At 36.1% G+C, this 23,261-nt stretch overlaps 1 protein-coding gene across 42 annotated transcripts in view; it reads left to right on the top strand.

Moving 5' to 3' along the window:
* MYBPC1 (myosin binding protein C1) overlaps nucleotides 1–23,261 on the top strand; it is an 82,759-nt gene that overhangs the window by 28,715 nt on the left and 30,783 nt on the right. For all 42 annotated transcript variants that reach the window (XM_074375212.1, XM_074375205.1, XM_074375206.1 and 39 more), the window contains 13 exons: nucleotides 1,698–1,811; nucleotides 3,962–4,110; nucleotides 4,423–4,540; nucleotides 6,050–6,101; nucleotides 8,208–8,264; nucleotides 13,549–13,715; nucleotides 14,721–14,853; nucleotides 16,345–16,469; nucleotides 17,413–17,518; nucleotides 18,457–18,623; nucleotides 20,127–20,289; nucleotides 21,379–21,485; nucleotides 21,809–21,942. In XM_074375212.1, the coding sequence (XP_074231313.1) occupies nucleotides 1,698–1,811; nucleotides 3,962–4,110; nucleotides 4,423–4,540; nucleotides 6,050–6,101; nucleotides 8,208–8,264; nucleotides 13,549–13,715; nucleotides 14,721–14,853; nucleotides 16,345–16,469; nucleotides 17,413–17,518; nucleotides 18,457–18,623; nucleotides 20,127–20,289; nucleotides 21,379–21,485; nucleotides 21,809–21,942 (1,592 nt within the window). The remainder of the gene's footprint in view (nucleotides 1–1,697; nucleotides 1,812–3,961; nucleotides 4,111–4,422; nucleotides 4,541–6,049; nucleotides 6,102–8,207; nucleotides 8,265–13,548; nucleotides 13,716–14,720; nucleotides 14,854–16,344; nucleotides 16,470–17,412; nucleotides 17,519–18,456; nucleotides 18,624–20,126; nucleotides 20,290–21,378; nucleotides 21,486–21,808; nucleotides 21,943–23,261) is intronic.

The raw sequence follows: 23,261 nt of genomic DNA, 5'->3' as shown, positions 1-23,261 counted from the left end.
ATCTTGGTTTTTTTCTGTTTGTAGCTTTTATTGCAATCTTCTATTACATTTCTCTGACTAGAAAACTAATGTATTGAGAAACAATTAATTTTGCATGATGCATACACACACGCACACATAAATTCAGGAATCTAGTCACATGTACTACAGGTTGGTTTGTTTTATTATCACTATCATGTTAAACATGTGGCAAGTACACAGAGATTAAGAGACTTTTAAAATCGCCGTTTCTGAGATGCATTGACATTGACATCAGATAATAATTTGTGCTTTTATAGAAATTTACATGCAGTCAATAGAACACCTCCAAATGCACCCTGTTGTAGCTACAATTCTGTGAGGTGATTTATTTATTCATTCAACAAATATGTGTGAGGGCCTCTTGTGGGCCAGCCATTTTTGCAGGTACTTACAGATATAGAAATGAACAAAACCAAAAAAATCCCTGCCCTTGTGTTCCAAACATTAGTGGCCACTATTCACTTAGTACTGTTTGTCTTGGGGGGGGGGGTGTAACTAGGTTTATTTATTTGTTTATTTAATGGAGGTACCAGGGATTGAACCTAGGACCTTGTGCATGCTAAGCATGTACTCTACCACTGAGCTATATCCTCCCTTCTACACTAGTACTATTAATATTACATATACACACAACATAAAATTTTAACATCAACTTGGGTATTGTTTTAAAATTGTATAATCACGTGACTACATTGGCTTAATTTCATTGTGAAAATGGTGGTCTCCTGTGGGTAAAATTACTAAGCATGATTGAGACATGAAACTAAAATAACTAAATCCACATTTTCTCCTTTTCAAGAAACATTAACAGGTAGAGAGTTGGCAGCCCATGCATTTTTTTTCCAGTTATTAAGTGGCTGAAACTGAACTCTTCATTCAGCTCTCAGAAGGGCTACCTATGGTTCTCTCTCCTTGCCTCCTCACTGGAGTTGACTGCTGATTAATACAACCTAAGCACCTGGAGTGCAAACTAAAAAATGCAAAATAAACTTTATTTCCAGCTTGTCTGTCTTCATGGAAAAGCCTCCAAGAGTTTATTTTTCTTTCTATGTTTCTAGTTTTTCCCCTTTTTTTCAGGATGCTCCTAGAATTCTTGAAATGTGTGCCTGCGGGTCCCGACCTGTTACTTGTCAGACTATGGCCACATCTGTACAACCCTAATAGAATTGTCTAATCATACAACACTGAGGAATCTAGAAATACGAGGCCAGGCATAGCTGTTTGACCTTTCCCACTTGACCAGCAAACTGACCCATCCCTTTAGTCTTTTCCAACTTTGTTGTTGCACAGATACGGCCTTTTAGTCAGTCCCCTGGAAAAACACTGGGTGCCACTTTCATATCCTTCCCACCATTATCAGGGGACAGGCAGTTTGGGGAAACAAAGGAAACTTGGCTGCCAGGAGAGAAGAACAACCTTTCTGAAAAGTGTGGCTATTTCTAGGAATTAGAAAAGTTTCCTTTATCCCAACATGGAAGAGATATCCCTGTATGAATGGGAATCCATCACTCTCTACTGATGGCTGTGGGGGAGGTGGTTGGAAAGAATGATGTGATGTTTATCCAGGTTTATTAGACAAAGAGAAGCTTCAGCATTGACGAGAAAAACAGACTCAGGTAAGTCTGCCTAAGAAGAACTTGGCCCTGAAATGATCCTTTCCTTCTTTTGCTCGTTAGAGTGGTCTATCGGTGAACCACCTGCAGGGGAGGAACAAGACAAGCAGCAGAATGCCAACTCTCAGCTGTCCACCCTGCTTGTGGAAAAGCCTCAGTCCGGAACAGTGAAAGTTGGTGAGTGTTAAGCATTAAATCCTGTTTTTTTTTTTCAAAATAAAGATGAAATTCACATAACATAAAATTAACCTTGTTAAAGGGAATAATCAATAGCTATTAGTACACTCAACATAGTGCAACCAAGTTCCGAAATATTTCCATCACCCCAAACAGAAACCTTATCTCCCATTAAGCAGTTATCCCCCATTCTCCCTCCCCTAATCCCTGGTAACCACTAACCTGCTCTATGAATTCCCCCATTCTGAATATTTAATGGAATCACACAATATGTGACCTTTTGTGTCTGGCTTCCTTCACTTAGCATAATGTTTTCAATGTCTACCCAAGTTGTAGCATTAATCAGTACTTCATTCCTTTTTATGGCTGAATGATCTTCTATTGTATTAATATACTAAATCCTGCCTTTTATAACCTGAAGAAGTGAGTGATAGCTATTATTTTCGTGACCTGTGGCACGTAGTAATTGAGTGCCTGGACCCTCCAGCCAGAGTGGGTTCAAATCAGTTTCCTTATCTGTAAAATGGGGATAATAATACCTGTGAAGTACTTTAAACAGTGCCTGGCACATTTTAAAGCTCTGAGCCAGTTTCTGCTGTTGTTATGACACACCTCATTCCATAGGATGATTATAAGTCTGCATATATGCTGGATCATAATATGTAGTATCTCAGAGAAAGCTGGTCAGATAGATAGTTCAACTTTGAAGACAGTCATTCCAAAAATATTGATTACACACTTACTGTTTTAGACACTGTGCTAAATACTGAGTAAAATCATGAGCACTCTGAACTTATAGTCTGACTGAGAGGAGCAAACTAGAAGAAATTAAACAAACAGATCCTCACAAAAGCCAAGTGCCTTGCAGGAAATAAACAGGGTGGTAAGCTAGAGGATGACCAGGGGGTCCAGGAATTTTAACTAAATGAATTTTTATAAGTAATATATTGTGATCAGAGCCAGTCTTTGACCCTTACCAAATACTATGCAAATGAACACACAGGTGACTGCATTCTGAAATTCTTTCAGGTCTAGAATATAGAGGCACACTGCATGTGACTGGAAACATTTACTCCCCTCGTGTTTCTGGGAGACATCAAGATGCTGGGCTGGACACGGCTAGAATTTTGATGTCCTTTGGGTCTAATGAGTCAATACAAACAGATAAGAGAGTTTACTTTAAAAAGATGAATTTTATTTAGTCATATTCTTATAATTCCAGACTTGCCATCATCTTGCCTAATAAAAAGGACAGAAAAATATAGATGCATGATTAGTATTTTTTTCAATTTTATTTCACTTTTTCATATGCAGGCATACCCTGAAGATATTGTGGATTTGGTTCCGGACCACCACAATAAAGTAAAAATCACAATAAAGCAAATCCCAAGAATTTTTTGGTCTCCCAGTTCATATGAAAGTTACGCTGAGAGGGGATAGGTGGATTGGTGAATTTTAAAAAAAAGTTATGTTTGCACTACTCTGCAGTCTATTAAGTATTTTAGTAGTGTTATATCTAAAAAATGTACACATATTGATTAAAAATACTTTATTGCTAAAAAATACTAACCATTATCTAAGCTAACCATTCACCTTTGGTGAATCCTAATCTTTTTGTAATGGTAAGATTAAAGATCACTGACCACATATCACTATAACAAATATAATAATAATGAAAAAGTTTGAAATATTATGATTACCAAAATGAGACACAGAAACATGAAGTGAGCAAATGCTGTTGGAAAACTGACGCCAGTAGACTTGCTCAGTGCAGGATTGCCACAAGCCTTCAATTTGTAGGAAAAAATGCAGTATCTTCCAAGCACAATAAAGCAAAGTATAATAAGTGAGGTACGTCTGTATATTTTATTTTGTACATATAACATTTGTTTGATTTCCAAACAAAAATTATTTCCACCGATTTCCCCATTGCTCTTTTTTCTGATCCATAAACCTCAAAAGCAGAAGTTGGAGTATCCTAAGAACTATAGTACTCATTTAAAAAGTCAAGGCCATTTCGTTGTTCAATTCCAGTGGTACCAGTCACATCACAATCTATGCAGTATAGTCCTGTGTAACTCCTTCTGACCAAAAGCAAAACAAATGGCAGTTTTTAAACCACAGTCTGAATTACTTGTGCTTTTTTCTAGGTGAAAATATCACCTTTATAGCCAAAGTCAAGGCCGAAGATCTTCTCAAAAAGCCTACTATCAAATGGTTCAAAGGGAAATGGATGGACCTGGCCAGCAAAGCTGGGAAGCACCTCCAGCTGAAGGAGACCTTCGAAAGGCATAGTCGGGTATGGCCCTGACCTCCTGCCACAGGGGCTCAGCTAACTCATTCCTTCTGTGACCTGCGTAAAATGTCATTTTTCACATTCGGCTTTGAGAGACTTCAGTCCCAGAAAATCCTCTGGAGTTACCATTCCTAGTATTTATACTCCAGTGTGGTTGCCCTGCTGTGCCCACGGTATTGCACTGACCCCTCCTATAGTGAGAACAGTGTACTGGACTCCCCAGATATAGACATATCTTTAAGCTAATGAGGAGGAATTTGGACCTCTTTCTGTCAGCAAGGTAGGGCTGAAATGTGTCTGTGCATTTTATTGCAGGTGTACACATTCGAGATGCAGATCATCCAGGCCAAAGAGAACTTTGCAGGAAACTACAGATGCGAGGTCACCTACAAGGATAAGTTTGACAGCTGTTCATTCGATCTTGAAGTACTCGGTAAGAGAGACTTCTAGTCTGGATAAGTGTGACTTTGTTTTTTTAATGGGTTGTGCTGGGATAGAGGAGAATCAGGCCATTTATTACTACGAGATTTTGAAAATAAAGTTTCCTTTGATACCGTGTGTTGCTGATTGTGGTAGTCTCAGTAAGCCCACTGAATTTTTGTTATGAGGCAATTTAAAAATAGAATTTAAGGGACTTTATTGTTAAATATCTCTTGTCCATGCTCTCTGTATTCCTTTAATCTCTCAGATGAGGGCTGATGCTTTTTTTTCTTTTTTTTCACTGCTACTGAATGTAACTGTCTCACTGGGTCCTCTTATTCCTACTCAGGTTTAGGGGTATGTTGATGTGGGATGAGGATGTCAGGATACCCAGGTAGAAGGGAGGATTTCTCTTATAAGGACTAATGTCAGCTATGGAAGTTCTTCATCCATTTGTTCTGTGTACTGCCAAGAGTGAATTTCATATGAGTAAATTAAAGGTATATATGTAGATTGGGGGAAGAGTAAAACTTCTATAAGTATACAAAGGAAAAGTTGACTTGGCAGCAAAGATCATAAACTTAAGCTGAATCCAAAGTGTGATGTAGCTACAAAAGACAAAGCTGATGTAATTTACAACGGGAGCATTACAGATGTTATAGGATCTAGGTTTGGAAAGTGATACTGCTCTCTGCAACATGCTGCTTGTTCCACATATGAAGTAATGCCTTTGGCCATGGACACCATGCCTCCACTGGGATCCCTGCTGGATTAGGGTAACCAGGAGGATGAAGGGTCCAGGAACTAAGCCCTAGTCAGCTTGAATGTGGAGGTGATGGAGTTAAGGCATTTATGACTCATTGTATACAGGGGAAGGGCTGTCACACAGAACAAAGAAAAGGCCATTTTCTGTGCCCTCTAGAAGAGTTTAAGCAGATTAGAACCAGAAGGTGGAAACTATGAGGAGGTGAATTTTATCTTAACATTAGCACGAGCTCCTTCACTAAAGCTGTGTAGACACAGCAGAAGTCTGTGAGAGCCCCAGTCCAGAGTCACCCTGCAGAGGCTGGGGGACCTTCAGTGGAGGTGCTGTGGAGATTTCTTTATTAAGTGGGAATCTGGTCCTGAGTGTTGCTTCTTCAACCTGGCCATGCATCTCCAAGAATCATCTGAGGGGCTGCTGAAGAATACTGATTTCTGGGTGCCCAAGCCTAATCTGGTGAATCAAAATCTCCATCAGGGAGCTAAGAAGCTGATATTTTTTTTAGCTCTTTAGGTGATTGTAATGGGCAGGCAGGTGGAACGGCAACTGGATACGGTGACTCCTGATGTCCCTTCACTGATTATGTGTGAGGGAAGATGGGGTATGATATCTCAGCAGCTCAGCCGACCAGGAGGAGAGCCATCCCCCCTCCACCTGGCATTTCTTCCATCTGAAGAATCCCCACAGCCTGGAAAGGAACTAAACCTCAAACTGCCTTCTTAATGGGTATTTATTTTATTGTTTTCTTTCCTTTCAAAGAATCTACTGGGACTACTCCAAACATTGACATCAGATCTGCTTTCAAGAGAAGGTAACTTCAAGAGGGGAATTGAGGTAGCTTTTGTTTATCACATGAAAGCAGAGGATTTTCAAAACACACATTCCCTTCCTCCACATTCTATATTCCAAATGAGGTCAACTCTTTTCACTGAAGTCAAACATACTATGTGTTCAAAAGTTAGTGTTCTAGAGAAGCCATGGATTTAATGCCAAATCAAGTATGTACTGGTCATTTTTTAGAATATTCTTGTCATAGTGACACTCCCATTTTGCAAATTTCACAGCTGCCTTATGAAGACACACTTTTTTTCTATTCATAAGTGGCTTCTTCCTTAATTGCATTATTTTCTACCAAATGGCCCAGAAAGATATATTACAATACACATCTCATACAGTATCAATTAAGCAGTATAGAAAACTTATATTGCTTTTTATTTAGAGATCACTTATGGAGCTACTAAACCACGTGCCCAGAAAACCACAATTAAGTAGTTGCTTACTGGTTAGCACTATTTAAATATTGGATTATTCCTAAATAAAAGATCACTGAGTCTGCTGGAATAAAGAACACTGTAGAAAGGCAAAATATAGACAGTTACTTGATTTCTTTTGCAGCTGCCAAGGCTGAAAAATCAGAGGGTTAAGGAAGAAAGGTGAAAAAAAAGATCTGGTCTATGAGAAATGTAACTAGCCTCTTCCTGCCATTATTTCACCCTCTGTACTTAATTCTTCCAAAATATAAATTCATTAATGAGAGAGATTGTTTTGTTCTTCTTAACATTGACTCCACGTACAGTTTTGTTGAATAAGGAAAGTCACCTTATCTATCATATCATAAAACAATGATTTAGTCTGTTAATAAAAGACATAATTCCTTCCTGAATTATGAATAAGTGAAAATTGTAATTACTTTAAAAATATATGTAATATTTCCTGATAAGTCTTATTATATTTTTTAAAGTCATAATTTTCAAATTCTCTTACTTTCCTTCCTCTTTCCCATCATCCCATGTTCAGCAAATGCACAGTAGGTCTAAAACTATGCTCATCCTCTGTATTCAGTATACCTTAAGAGAGGGAGACATAAGTGCTAAGTTTTAAGCTGTAAGAGAATAGAAATGTGTTTATGTCAGAAGGTCTTCTCCAAATGCTTGCTATTAAAGAAAATTTCAAAGCACATTATTTGAGTTCAATGCTTATAACTTACATGTTATACACACTGTTTTTAAACCCGCAGACTCTTTTCTTAGAAACCATACTAACATTTGTAAAGAGCAGGAAACAAAATCTTCATTAGAAAATTAAACATGTAAGTAAATATGTAGTGCCATTTAAATGTCAGTTCCATAGCTTCTATTTAGAATTTACGTGAAATCATGAAGGCGGCTGCATGCCTAATTTAAGATGCATTTCTCTGTAGGAAAGCATTTAAAAAAAAAAAAAACTCCTAGTAAAGGGCTTATCAATCATTCTAAGACAGATTTTTGGTAAATATATTTTAAAAGGTATAAATATTAACCAGAAAAGGAAAAGCTTGTCATGATTTCCCTTTAAAAGAGAAAGGAATGCATCTTTTTAAAAAACTCTGCACTAGCTCCATTTTTATGCTATGTTGGTATCACATTATCTGATTCATCTTATTGATGGACACAAAGAGGTTACCTTTGAATATAATCTTCGTACTTATATATTTGGCATGGTACACTTCATCCTCCAAGCCAATCTCTGTCTGACATGAATAACAGAGATCAGCAAAAGTCCTTTGCTTTTTACACAGGTATATTCCCAGAGCCCCCAACTTGCAAACACAAAGTACTTTGTGTTTCTTGGCTTAAGTGCATTTGTGTTACTCTGTTTTAACACAAATCCAAGCAGTTTTATATATGCAATCCACAAAAATACGTCTTCTGAAATCATAGAGTAACACATGCTCCTCGTGTTTACTTTTCCACAAGTACATACTCCAACACTTAAAAATGTCACTTGTGTGAAAAGAAATTGTTTGTGTTGATTTAGTCCCATGACTTGTGTGCTGGTACAAAATTGCATATACGTTACAAGTAGAGTGTTTGGGGGAAATGGTTGTGTATGTGTCTCAGCATTAAACACAGATTTGCTTTTCTTTTGTTAATGACAGTGGAGAAGGTCAAGACGATGCAGGGGAACTTGACTTTAGTGGTCTCCTGAAACGTAGGTGAGAACCAAGTGATGGAGAAGTCAAGTTTACAGTGGATGTTTTTCAAAGAATTTCTCATTTCTTAGAATGTGTTTTGCTTATAGAATACTGTAACAGTCAACTAAGAAAGACAGAGAAACAATTGTGTACTAATCTGTTAAAGATTTTAGCTGATGCTTTTTCTTTTTAAATGTTTCATGAGTCTTCATATATTTTCTTAGTTGGGGATGAGGAAATTTGAAAACTGAGACAGAAGACTTAAATACCTAATCACCTCTGATTTCTCTCCTGATTTCTATTATTTCAGTCATGATTCCTTGTCATGATTGAATAAATAAAGCCTCCATTCTTCTGCTTTTGATATTTGAAGGAAAAAATCAACTTCACAATTTGGGTAGAAGTCTCTTCAGGTATGTATATATTTTAAAAGGTAGACCTGCTTTAATATAGTATTTATAATTTACTGTATTTCATCAAATCTAAGACACTATTCATGTTAATATATACCTGAATTTTATAAATCACTAAGCAATGAAAAAAAATTACTCCAGATAGTTTGCTATGACACACTGTTGCTGATAAGGTACATCCTTATTTTGGAGATGTTTAAAGTGTCCCAAAAATGTGCATATAGTAGTAGTAATATAGTAGTAAAATGGAAATAAGTGGTATTATCACTCACTCATCCTTAACATTCTTCTTTCTTGCAATAAAATTTATACATTTTTATTATGGATATTTAGCACATAACCATTTTATAGGATTTCTGCCCATATATTTGCATATACATAATCATATACTACATTTTTTGCATGTCAAATATAAAGTTATACATGTCTAGATATTTGCTACAGTGCAGAAGCAACAAACAGAAAATGACTTCTGCTGGGATTGTGTTTATCTACCAAACTTGTGAATAAACAGTAAAACTGTCATTCTAAATTAATATATAATATTGATATCAGGTTACATTTAGCTTTTTAGGTTCACTTTTTATTAATTTTTCTGCTTTCTTTGGGTCCTATAGAGACGTAAGTACAGATGTGCTTTACAACAAATTATAAGTAGTAATAAATAGGGCTTGTGTTCATTCTCAGTTTAGTTGGATGGCTTTATTCAAGTCCCTATAAATTTTTCATTTAGTTCTAAACACTTGGTTTGAGAATAGAGATACTGACAGGTGCCATTTATTAATAACCATATAGATATTAGCCAATTAATAGACTTTGGCAATATCGAAAACATGTTTCCTTTTTTTGAGACTTCAAATGATCATTAGTCTCAATATTTTTTAATTCCCAAAATTTATTTAAAGCAGTAGGATATGAAGATAACTAAGTGAGCCTCACTTTTCCTTGTTCTGCAGGTGATAAACCAAAGACCAGAGATGTTGAGTGACTTACCCCAAGTCACACAGCTAGTTAGAGGCAGAGCAAGGACGTAAATCCACGTTTCCCTTTCCTGAGTCAGCTAATTTCCTGTGACTCCACATGAGAAATCCCACTCTGAATCTTGCCTTGGAAGTTGGCACCTCAATTTTTAACACAAATTGCCACTTTAGGAAGACAAGAGAGCTCCCCCCGCCCCACAATCATTTACTCAACCAGGAAAATAGTAAATGCTTTCTTTGTATAGAATATAATGCTAGGTGATGTGAGAAAAAGAAACCCAGTGCCTTCCAGCACCTGGCATACAGAAAAGGGTAAATACACATTTGTGGAAAGGAAAAGGTAATGGTTAAAACATGGAGTCTCAACCCTTCCATTTACTAATTACATGATTTTGGTCAAATTATATACATATTCTCTGAGATTTGTTTTCCATATCTGTAAATTTGGAGAATAAAAACAACTTAAGAGAATTATTGTGGGAATTAAATGTAAAGGACTTGGTTTATAGTAGGTGTCAAATAAATATTCAATGCCCTGCAAAATGTGACATTTTCCCTTGAAGAGATATTAGCAAAGAGACAAAATACACACACACACATAAATCACTCAATAAATATGTGATACAGTAGATTATAAAATGCCATGCTCTGATTAAAAAGGAAAAAGGACAAACTAGTTCTATCAGTAGTTTGGAGAATAAAAATAATCTGATTAATGCTCAAAATGACTAAAGAAGAAAATTATTAGAAGAATAACGGGTAGCCAGCCTGTCTCCAGTTCTCATTTTTTTTACATCCCCTAATTATGATTTTGACTCATAGATTGTTGTTAACATAAGACTATATTCATTTACCATACTATACTAATCCAGCAGTATAACTTTAGAAATCATTGTGTTTTTCTACTAATTTGTGAATTGCATGTGTTTTCATTGTGGTAATGACATGTGGTTACCATTTCTACTCCTCCAATAGTGTGTGGCAAAACCCCTATCAGAATAAATACCATTATGACCAACATCTCCATACAACAAAAGATTTCCCTGCCCTGAACAAAGCCAGCATATTTCAAATAGATATTAGCTACATCAGAGCAAATCTTTCGGGCAGTATCTTGCTATGGAATTTGACCTATATAAATACTTGAAAGTCTTATTCTACATAAAATTTCTATAACTGCTTTGTACTTCACTAGGATCATCAAGTTATAGAAATCTTGATGTAGATGAAAGTACTATGACCGTTATATAGGTCTGTCCCAACGCTTGGAAAGGAATCTGTGGTGCCTATAGACATTTGGATTTTTCTTCCTACTGGGACTTAATGTAGCCGTGCAGATAGGGTCATGTGCAGACACCATGGTAAGTAAAGATAAGTTCTGTGTAAGTTAAGGAAATGCTACAGGTGGGAGCCTTGACCTCACATTCCAGTACAAAATGATGAATTCTCCTTGCAATCTGGGATTCAGCTAAGTGATGGAGAGGAAAGGAAGGAATATCCAAAAGGCCACTGGTGCTTGTATATAAAATTTGTTCAGATTAAGGATGTGGTGTGGGGGTAAGAGGCTATATAGCTCAGTGGTAGAGTGTGTGCTTAGCATGCATGAGGTCCTGGGGACCTCTATTAAAATAAATAAACCTAATTAAATAAATAAACCTAATTACCTACCCTTCCAAACAAACAAAAACAAATGGTTTAAAAAAAAAAAGATTAAGGATGTGGTTGAGTGGGGGTGTATTTTGGTGTTTTAATGGAAAAAATGGTGAGGATCTGAGGTTTTATGAATCTACCAACAAAACTGATGTAAGAAATTACACCGAAAATGATGATCTTTATTACTGGCTTCCTTTGTATAAACATTCACCTCATAGCTAAGTATGTCTCAATGTTTGATTTGTGCCCCTTGTTAGCTATTTTAATCTAATCTGAGATCTTTAAATCTTTTTACCAGTGTCAGGAGGGTACTTGGAAATGTGTATGTAATTCTTCTTGGTTGAAATACAAATTGAACACAATATAGTATGGCATAATTTTACAACTTAGGGCCTGTATTAGGCTAGAATGTGACAAAAAAATAGAGTATTAATAAAGTGGATTGAGGGAAGACCCACAGAGAATATAGACATATGTACATGCATACACATTTTAATTGCAATTCTCCAAGACTTCCTACAAAATATTTAAAGGGTGTATTTGATATTTAGACTGCTTTCAGGCAGTAGATTCAGTAGACTGAGCAAATTATTACCAATATTCCAACTTCAGGATAATTTTCTTAAGCTTTTCACTTTCCCCATGTTAATAGAGGGTGTAGTTATCATTTCAGTGAAATGAAGATAATAGTTGTATCTTGAGTTTTTAAGAGGCACATTTTCCTAATGGTGTTGTTAGTCCTTCCCACAAAGGTTACGATGGACCAATGACCTCTCACTTCCTTCCATTTTCCAGGAGATATGCCTCAGCATCCTCCTCTACTGGGCAAAAGACTTACATGACAATGGAAATTAGATATGCAGAAGTCATCCTTGCCTAATGCCACCCCTCTAGATTCATATTTATATTCTCCTCCCCTTCCTATTATTACAACTCAGTACTTCCTCAAGACATTCGGAAACAGGTGTAATTAATGTGACAGTGAAAACATATGTAAGCCATTATTTGCTAACATGATAGCATGAATCTGTTTTCACACTGATGTTTAAGATGTGTTGACCAGTTTTCCTGGAAAATCATATCCAAATCAGCATTATTCACAGTAAGTAGTCACTGTACCATTTCCACATTCACCTGATAAAAGTAGTTAAATAAGCTTACACAAAATTGGGACTATTAAGCCCTTGAAGGAAATCAGTTTAAATCATATTTTGCACTTATACTAAGGCCCTTTCCCTGAAGAGTGTTTATTCCTGAGTTTGGGTTCATGTTTTTAGTTTTAAAATAAGGACAGACAAGTGTATGTACTTTTTATCGTATGTATATATATTAGTTATATATGTTCTTTAGTTGGTGATCAAAATTTAGGGTCATAATTTTGATAATTGTACTAAGAAGTTACTTTCACTTTGTTCATGGAACACTTAATGACTTGCTTTATAGTTTCACATTTATATTTTTATATTTCATACCCAACCTGCTTCCAGAAATGTTCTAGACATTACTTTAAGATGAAATATGAGAGAATTTTGGGTCTCCTTCTCCTTTTACTCTGACAACTTAGAAAAAAAAGTTTTTCTTCTAAAAAGCGTATGTATCCACAAATCATGTGAAAAATAACTGTACCAAACACACACACCCTTTGTCACAGTTTCAAATACTTTTTTTGTATTAAAAAAGCAAAAAAATGGTTAATGTACACATTTACTAATACGGTAGGAAAAATGGTATTTGCAAAATCCAAACGTTTGAAATACTGTATTTATACCATCTCCATATGTAGATAGGGTATGCACACCAATGAAGGTAGAAAGAATATTTTTCTTTCATAGACCAATATTTAAATCTTCTAGTTCTTAATCCTTATTTCAATACCTATATCCTAGATGAAAACTGACCTTAAATTCCTCAAAAATCTCACCTCATATTTAGACTTTCAAATGGGAAATAAGTAAAAAATATTTTCAGGCTATTTCCTGATATCCTTATCTCCCCCTAATACTGTGATTTTTAACTAGGAAAACAAGAGCGAAATAACATATCTGATCTTTAACTATCTGGAAGTTTCCCTGAGACTTCAGGCAAAGCAGCTTTTGTTTGTTTGTTTGTTTGTTTGTTTGTTTCTCAGCTTGAAGTACTCAGGCTTTAAACAGAGATTTTAGCACTGAACCAAAAACTCTCGGTACCAGACTCCGACCTCCGTTGTCTTTAAGGGCCAGTAGTCAGCTACTAAACTGGGTAATGGTTCTCCCCGGTTAGGGAGGTGAAGCAGCAAGAGGAACAACCCGAGGTAGACGTGTGGGAGCTGCTGAAGAATGCGAAGCCCAGCGAATACGAGAAGATCGCCTTCCAGTACGGCATCACTGACCTGCGCGGGATGCTCAGGCGGCTCAAGCGCATGCGCAGAGTGGAAAAGAAGAGCGCAGGTGAGCCCGCCCGGGGGGCGTGGCAGGGGGACCGTGTCCTGTGCTGGCGAAAGATCTGACTGGAAACCCGATCCCATAATCCTTCCTGTTTCCTCCTGAGTTTGGGGTGGGACTGGGTGGGGTTTCGTTTGCGGGGTTTACTCTTCTCTTGGTTAACTTGGCCCCGCACGAGACTGGCTAAGCGAGTAGCAGACAGCTGCTGAAGATTTAAGGTAACAGAAAGTACATTATAGTGCCATACGCAACGAATAATGGAATATTAAATATTCCAGCTATTACTGGGAATTTCTCAGAGGCCCCTTTATCCTCCGCATCTCTCCCGCACTCTCAAATTCTTAATTCTTTTTGGGCAGAGTAGATTGTATGTCTCTTTGTTTTACTGTTACATTTTTCCACGCATTCGATGGGGCACGCGGAATTCACTTCTCACACTCGATAAGGTATCAGTTTTTAAAAATGCCAATATTTGGGCAGGTTTCCACAGTCCAAAAACATTGATAAGCCTACTATTTCAGTTAGTCAAAGGCATTCAATTTAGGCTCACGAGACATTGAAATTATCTCAAATTCTATGATTAAAAAAACCTACCTGTGACATAGAAGTGCAAAGATAATGCCAACGATCATGCCAGTGGTCATGCCAATGATCCTGAAAGTAATCATATTAGGAGAGTAAGTATGTTCTTCAAGTACAAATTTCATTTGAATGCTTTGTATTATATATCCCCTGAAGAATTAAGACGATCATTGTTAAAGCCTTTTCAATAATTCTTTTTTTATGTTTCTCCCCAAAACATGTGGGTTCTCTTCAAATTTTTAAACCATCTTATTGTTTATAAATTGACACAATTCTAAAATATAAGGGATAATTTGGAAGGTTCCTAATTTTTTTTTCTTCAGTCTCAATTTCTCATTTAGTCTTAGGTTCACATACATGTATTTACTATCTAAATTCATAGCATATGTATATGCATATTAACATAGTTTTACTTCTTCTCTCTCCCAGCTTTTGCAAGAATTCTTGATCCTGCATATCAGATTGATAAAGGAGGCAGGGTAAGATTTGTTGTGGAACTGGCAGATCCAAAGTTGGAGGTGAAATGGTATAAAAATGGTCAAGAAATTCGACCCAGTACAAAGTAAGTGAGATTTGTAAATAATCAGTGGTTACTATAAAAAAAAATTCAAAAAGTAGTTTGATTTAATGTTGTGTGAATAAAAGCACTTTTTAGTTATGTCTTTATAATGCAAAATCATATGGAGGGACAGCGAAAAGTTTTCGTGTATTTTGAAACTGTCAAAATGATAGCACTGTATAAATTAAATCTTATTTTGTGTTTTAATTTATACAAACTATTTCAGGTGATTTCTAGTTATGGTTTTGTGTCACTATAGGTTATATGTGACAATTTCAGAGCATTGCCAAACCTCCCCCAGTTTTTTAAAAATAAAATTTGGAAAAAATTTGAAATATATATTTCATATACCAGCTGGCAATCAGACCTTATAATTAGATAACTTTTGTTTTTCAGCATAGCATCTAAAGCCTGTGTTTTGTTGTTTCTTGACCCTTTCCCAGATGAAGGAGACAGACTAACCCCTGATATCTGATGGTATCACTAGTCTATTATGAAACTACTGTACAAAGATCCTTCTCAGCCTGAGATTTTCAACTCCAGTATATTTTTTAAGTTAACAGGAGCCACATGCATCTTTATAAAAGATTTTAATCCTGAAATCTGTTACTTCTGTAATACAATTAGGTGATTTCCAATTTCTTAATGCACTCATACTCTCAGAGAGGCTTTGTATCTTAATCTCTTGAAGGCAGCCTGAATTCACCAAAAGCATAATTTTACTTGTTTATCTTTATCTAGAAAATGTTTGTCTAGTGTTTTGTTTGTAAAATCCTCAATTTTCCCAAATAGAACTTTTTCTCTAGTCTGTTATAATACCCTAATATACCCATCCATAATCTAGGTCACAGGTAATCAAATTTTGCAGTCTTCTCGGCTTTTAGTTTTTTATTTCAAATACTCAAGCTCTTTCTTGGTAGATGGTAACTGTGATATGATAACACTAGTTCTTGAGTTCATTTAAGAGAATATCACATTCTGTAGAATTACTGTCTATATTGGTGATAAAGGTCTTATTATTGTTTACATTGTATAATCACTTATCCACTGTGTATCACTGTGCTAGCAAGGAGTGGAATTAGTGAGTCAGTGGAAAAGATCATCTCTGTCCCTCTATAAAGTAGATGAATTGATCATCTTTTTTAGTGTACAGAGTTTAAAATCTCAGCCAACCCTATTTGCCAACAATAGATTAAAAATTGTTCGATGGTAAATATGTAAGTATTGATTTCTATTTGAAATAAAAACAGTATATAAAAGAAAATAACACAAATAATATGTGTAAATATGTGTCTGTATTACATTGTGTGTTAGAAAGATAGAAATTTTTCTCATGTTTGATGTTCATTAAACTGTATAAGGTATGACTACATGAATGGCAAATCAAAATGATTATTTCTGTTTTAAACATTGCTGAATTATAAGCCATATTTGCTGGCAATAAAGAATAGAATCAAACTCACAGGCTGTTTATCTTCCTCCTGTTTAAAACAGATACATCTTTGAACATAAAGGATGTGAAAGAATCATGTTCATCAATAACTGTTCACTAACAGATGATGCAGAGTATTATGTGACAGCTGGTGATGAGAAGTGTTCCACTGAGCTCTTTGTGAGAGGTAAAGTGATCTCTTACTATAGTCATCAAGAGCCAATGGCTCTCCTCTCAGGGCTAAGAATTAACATGGAAGTCAAACTGTGAGCTCTTGAGCTCCAGAGCAGAGATAGTAGAACCTCTAGAAATGGTTTGCTTGGGTGTTAGATGGCTACGCTAAAACGTCTCTACACTAGCAGTTATTGTGCGTCCTCATTAATCTTCAGGCTTCTTGAAGATTGGAAAAACTGAGGGGAGGAAAAAAAGCATTGAGTAAAAATGCCTTGTGGTCTTGGCTCAGGCAGTATTTTGCAATATAATTATTCGAGTTATAACTTCTGATACCTAACAGAGTTTCCTGGATAATCCTCTTTTCACATACTCAGCTGATCACAAATAGATTTCTCTTTGCCAGTGATTGGCACTGAGAGCACTCACTGAAGACCGTCATTTACTAAGACATTGTGAAAAGAGCTGGAGGGTGTCGACGAAGCCATGAGTCACTTTGCTTATGAGGCCCTCTGATTGAAGCAAGTCTGCAGTATTGTACATCAGCTATACTTTAGTTTAGAAAAAAAATTTTAAAGACAACTCAGCAATCTTCATCATCCATCTAGTACCAGAATCAAAGAATTTTAGTATTGGTTATAGGTTCTCCACCAGAAATGTCTACCATCTGGTGTCTTATTTGCCAAAAAAATGATATTTGATGTATTTGGCCTACTGTCTGAAACAATAATTTTTCTGATTTGAAGAATTGGGAAAATTGGGAAAAAATTGGGAAAACTTACCCAGAGTTGTCAGCTATCTGTTTTGCCCAGAAAAATCATTAAAAACCCACTTACTGTTCACCACCATCTAACCATAGCTCTGTGCTTATTGTTGATTTTCATCTGTGAACAAACTCAGGGTCACAAGACAAGTTTTTGGACATTTAATAATTCTGATTTTCCCTTTTTTCACACCAGAGCCTCCAGTTATGGTGACCAAACAGCTGGAAGATACGAAGGCTTATTGTGGGGAGAGAGTGGAATTAGAATGTGAGGTGTCTGAAGATGATGCCAATGTAAAATGGTAAATAGCTTTCCTGAGGTCTGTGTATTTTTAATAGACCAAAAAAAAAAAAAAAAAGAAAAGAAAATACCTTCATAGTCTGGAGAACTGGAAATTGCTTTTCTACCTATGAAAAGAATCTCAACCTCATTCGTGTTAGCAGGAATGATAACTAAAACTACATTAAGATACTGGTTTTTTTTTTCACCTATTAAACTGAAAAAAAAAGATCCAGAAATCTATATTGGTAAGGATGTAGGGAAGTCAGCACTTACTAATAAATGGATGGTTCAAGGTTCCCTGGGTCTATTTGACTCCAAAGCCCACGGATGCTCTGTGTCAAGCTTACTCTCACTCTACCATACTGGCCACTTATGTGGAAAAGTAAACTTTTTTTCTTTTCATTTTATTCCTAGTCACTTTATTGTTATAGTACCTTGGAAAAATATTTCAGACTGAGAAACACCAGTTACTTTAAAGTAATTTTTTAAAAAATAAAAAGCATATTTTGGGGTCAGAAGAAAAGTGTTTTCTCAAGTTCTTTGTGAGTAACCTCAAAATTAAAGGCTAGAAGATTCCAAATCTTAAAATGAAATGCTTTGTTGAGAGATATAGTAAAGTATGCAGCAGGAATCTCTAGTAGTCGGTACAGAATAGATTGTTCATTCTAACCTAGAATCATAGCTATCTTTAAAATGCATTAAAATGTTATTCTTACTAGGGTGCATCAGAGCCCAAATGTGGGTAATATCCACTCTTAGCATCTTTATCTGATTGATCTTGAATGGAAAGAGGGGGCTTATGTTTTTTAATGTGGTTTTTCAGACAATATTTGCTACAATATTAATCCAGTGATTGATTCATACATTCTTTAATTCAACAAAAAGTTCTTGAGTGTCTGGTATCTGTCTGCTGAAGGGTCTTCTATAAAGTTTATTATATAATTTATTTTAACTCAGGTTTAAGAATGGTGAGGAAATCATCCCTGGTCCACGATCAAGATACTTCATTAAAGTTGAGGGCAAAAAACACATTTTGGTCATAGAAGGAGCAACAAAGGCTGATACTGCAGAATATTCTGTAATGACAACTGGAGGACAGTCATCTGCTAAGCTCAATGTTGACTGTAAGTGAGTCTTTCTTGGATGTCTTCCAAGTTGTTTTACTGATGGTGTTGCGTTTATTAACTCAGTTTTAGGAAAATTTCGATCTGTTTAATTTCTACTTGTGGCAGTTTTAAATTTTAAATTATGTAAAATTAGATTTCATTCTAGCTGAGTATCTATGTCATATCAATCAGAGACTGAGAAAAGAACTGATCACTCAGTTTAATAGTAGAATACCCATATTGGGAAGGAAGTATAAAAATCTCCTGCTAGAGAAGGTACCCAAATGGTTAAGAAATATTTTAATCTGGAAACCATATAAATAGGTGATAAATACTTAGATGTGTCCTCTGTTTGCTTAATCCATGGGTGAACTTGCTGTCTATCATTAAATAAACATTCTGCCATCACATTTTAGGGGGGATGTTACTCAGTCTAATAGTCCTCAGTTGAGAACACTGTAAGGGCTCATTTGCTAATTAGAGGCATCAGAGAATTCATGTACTTCCCCAAATGCCCCCTAATGATAGTTGGTTCTTAATGGCAGAGTCTGTCCTTTCCAGTTAGCCATGAAAATTAAAATAGTAAATTTCACAAGAAGATTGATAATACATACAGAGTAGAAATACTGCTTTCTTCCTTCTTTCTTAGCCCAGTTGCCATTTATATTATCATTGAATTATTCAGAAGTAATCTCAGTACACTCCTTATGTTTCATGGAATGACGTCCATTTTAGTGTAAGATCAAAAGTTTTTTCAGCCGTAGGCAGATTCTTAACTGATGTTTTTATCCATTGAAAGCAATTACAGCCTTACGGAAAACACACATCCTACTTGATAGTCAGTCCTTCTATAATGTAATGTATGCATTTCTAAAAATCACTTATGCTGTATGAAGTCATGCAGTAAAAAACCATAGGGCTAATGAGGAAAGTGGGGTTAAGGACACAACACTCAAAAAGTTTGTCAGGGACACATTTAAAAAAAAATGATAAGAATGTAATAGTGAACAGTAGCACAGTTTTATACATGTTAATGGTTAATAAATACTACAATAAATATGGCACTTTACCTTGAAAAGGACCTGAAATTTACTTGTAGAAGTGGTATCAGTAGTGTTGCAGCTTGTGAGCTATTGTGGAGTGGTAAAAGGAGGTTGTTTAAAATTGGATGGATAATTGTAATCTTTGATATGCACAGGTGGCTCATTTGAGATGGGCGAACTGAAGTAGCTGGTAGCTGTTTGAGGTGTATGTGTGTGTCTTGTGCCACCCAATCTGGCTCAGTTCAGCTGGGTGCAGTTTTCTGGATTCACCTAGTCTTTGCCGTGAATAAAATCATGCACAAACATGAAATTTGTGTGACTGCTCTAATTGTCTCCTAATATATCAATTGCATTGGAACACATTATTATTTTCCAAACAAGTGTTATAGTGAAACTGACTATACTGTTGTGAAATGACATCATCTTGGCCTGTCTGGAATTTGTATTTGGCTCTTATAACCATCTCTTATTTCTGTAGTAAAACCTCTGAAGGTATTGACACCTCTGACTGATCAGACTGTAAATCTTGGAAAAGAAATCTGCTTGAAGTGTGAAATCTCTGAAAATATATCAGGAAAATGGACTAAAAATGGCCTACCTGTTCAGGAGACTGACCATCTAAAAGTTGTTCACAAAGGAAGGTAAGCAAACTAGGGCAATCTCAAAGTGAGGATGGGTCCCCATTTTCACTTCTTCTGCTTCCTAAGTTACACGATTGGTAAGGATGTTGGAGAGTAGTCAGAGAGAGAGGATCTATTTCTGGTTCTTTGCTTCTGAATAGCAAGAGTATGTGATTGCTCTGTTGTGTGTCATGTCATACCTGTCATCCTGTACCTGCACCTTTTACGGTAAGGTGCTGTGTTATTTCAAAACCCACTGACTGGGTCTTTCCATCTAAACATGAGGTTAGAGGAATGCTACTGGATTTTAACTGAAGAACTGGTCAAACTGGATTAACTGTCCTTAATAAGTGTTACATGACCTTTCCACAACTTTTTTTTTGTAGGGGTGCATAATATCCTAGAATCTAACAAAGATGTAAGGCAGGGATTCTTGAACTTGAATCCGTGGATTCTTAGGAGATTGTGAATGAACTTCACGGGCCCCTATATGTCCTCTGAAATTGTAAGCAAATTCTGTGCATACAAAAATACTTACTTTTCTCCAGAGAGAGGAGCCGTAGTGTCCATCAGATATGTACTGGTTCATGATGCCAATAAAGTTAAGAGCCAGTGCTCTTATGTAAGTATTTTATAATAACTATAAATGAAGCATAATCTTTAAAATTGTGGATCATTGTGCTGTACATCTGAAACTTATATAATATTGTACATCCAATAAACGTCAATTAAAACAAAAAGAACTGTTGCTCTTAGGTTTGCATAAAAAGCCAAAGTCAAGGTTATTCTTGGTAATTCTTGAATATTAAAGTATGGCATTAGAGACATGTTATCTTCTATCCTTTTTTAAGCTAGGAGATTAAAAAAGGCACAAGAAAATTTTACATAATAAGCAGGCTGTATTTGTAGAGATAATTTCATATAACCCCAAATAAATATTGAATGTGGATCTACAAGTAGGATAATTAAGCCTTCACTGTATTCTTGCCCTCTCTCCAGGCTGCACTAAACAAGTTAATCAGATAAAACCAGATGTCTCCTCAGTTTGGATGCTACACAGTATTTTAATCTTTGCAAAGTCTTAGAAATATGTTTTTTTCATTTCCTTAGAATCCACAAATTAGTGATAGCCAATGCTCTCACTGAGGATGAAGGTGATTATGTATTTACACCAGATGCCTACAATATTACCGTGCCTGCCAAAGTTCATGTTGTTGGTGAGTAGATAAAAGAAAGCATTGCAGAATTGTGTTCTTGTTTTTCTGCTTTTACTTACCTTGGATTTGTATCCAAATGTGATATTTAAAGAAAAAATACATGAATTGGTATTAACCACTAATCATAATAGTTGATTCTTAAGAAATCTTATAATGAAATAGTTTTGCAAGGTCTCAGGCACCCACTCCTGAGACTCCTCTTATATCCTTTTTGACCAGGTAAAATGTTGGTTACTACCAGTGTTTAACACTAGCCAAATACTAGCCCAGATATTCACATGGAAATAACTGTCTGATAACAAAAACCGTGTTTAATATTCCAGATCCTCCTAAGATCATCCTGGATGGTCTCGATGCTGACAATACAGTGACAGTAATTGCAGGAAGCAAGCTTCGTCTAGAGATTCCCATCTCTGGAGAACCACCTCCTAAAGCCCTTTGGAGTCGATCAGATAAGGTTTGCTCTATACACACACACCCCTACTTGCACACACACCACACACACACTGCCCACCCTACTCCCTGCCCTCCATTAATGAGATGAAGGAAGAAGGCAAATTAATGTACAGTAAAGGTGTAATTCCTTTAATAAAGAAAAGTCACAGATTTTCAGGCAAATATAACAACTATTCATTTACTTTTCACATTTCTGACCACCTACTATGTAACTAGGGCACGTTATTATGTACGGTGAAGGAGATCCCACCTTTCATTCTAATGGGTGTTGGGGAAAGGACTGGAAGAAAAATAGACAATGAATTATTAAATAAATAAAGGAACAAAATCACTTTAGATAGTATTAAGTGCTATGAAGGTTTAAAAATAAACAGGGTAATGTAATTAGCAAGTGACTGCAAGATGCATGACAACAGCCTTTATGAATGACAATGAGGAGCCCATTGTGTGAAGATCAAAGCAGAGATTTCCAGGTGATATCAACGCAAGTACAAAGAATGAGAGGAGACAGTGAACTTGATGTGTTGGCGGTACAGAAAGAAAGCTAGTATGGCTAGGGCAGAGGGAGTGAGGAGGAAAAGAATAAATAAGGTTGGAGTGGTGGTGTAGTGCCAGCTCAATTAAAGCTCTGCAGCTTCCTATATAAAGTGGTTCAGGAGCAGTAAAACTATTCCATATGATATTATAATTATAAAAATGTGTCATTATAGATTTGTCAAAACCCATAAGATGTACAACACCAACAATGAACCCTAATGTAAACCATGGACTTTTGATAATACTGATGTGTCAGTGTGGGGTTCATCAGTTATAGCACATGTACCACTCTGGTGGGGGGTGTCAGTAGTGGGGAAGATTGTGCATGTGTGGTGTGGGGCAGGGGTTATATGAGAACTCTTTGTATTTTTCCATTCAGTTTTGCAGGGAACTCAGCTGCTCTGAAAAAATAATTTATTTTTTTAAAAAAGTTGGGAAGTGTTTCCTCCTTTTCTGTTTTCTGGAGGAAAAAAGGAGAGCATTATTGAGCAATGGAACAACTTCAGGCAGTCAAATCTATGTATAATTGGAGTCCCCAGGAGGGAGACAGAAAATTATTAAAAAAAATAATGGCCCCCAAATTTTCCAAATTTGATAAAAACTATAAAATCTCAGATACAAGAAGCTCATTAAAACCCAAGCGTAAGGAACCTTAAGAAAAGTACACCAAGACCCATTATCAAATTGCTTAAGAAAAAAATCTTAAAAGTAGGCAGAGAAAAAAAGTCACATTAAATCTACAAGAACAAAGGCAAGGATGACGGCAGATCTCTCTGGAAGCAA

Source organism: Camelus bactrianus, chromosome 12, assembly GCF_048773025.1.
Source record: "Camelus bactrianus isolate YW-2024 breed Bactrian camel chromosome 12, ASM4877302v1, whole genome shotgun sequence".
Lineage (NCBI taxonomy): Eukaryota > Metazoa > Chordata > Mammalia > Artiodactyla > Camelidae > Camelus > Camelus bactrianus.
The sequence above is the reverse complement of the archived record's forward strand: the minus strand, read 5'-3'. Positions and strand labels throughout refer to the sequence as shown.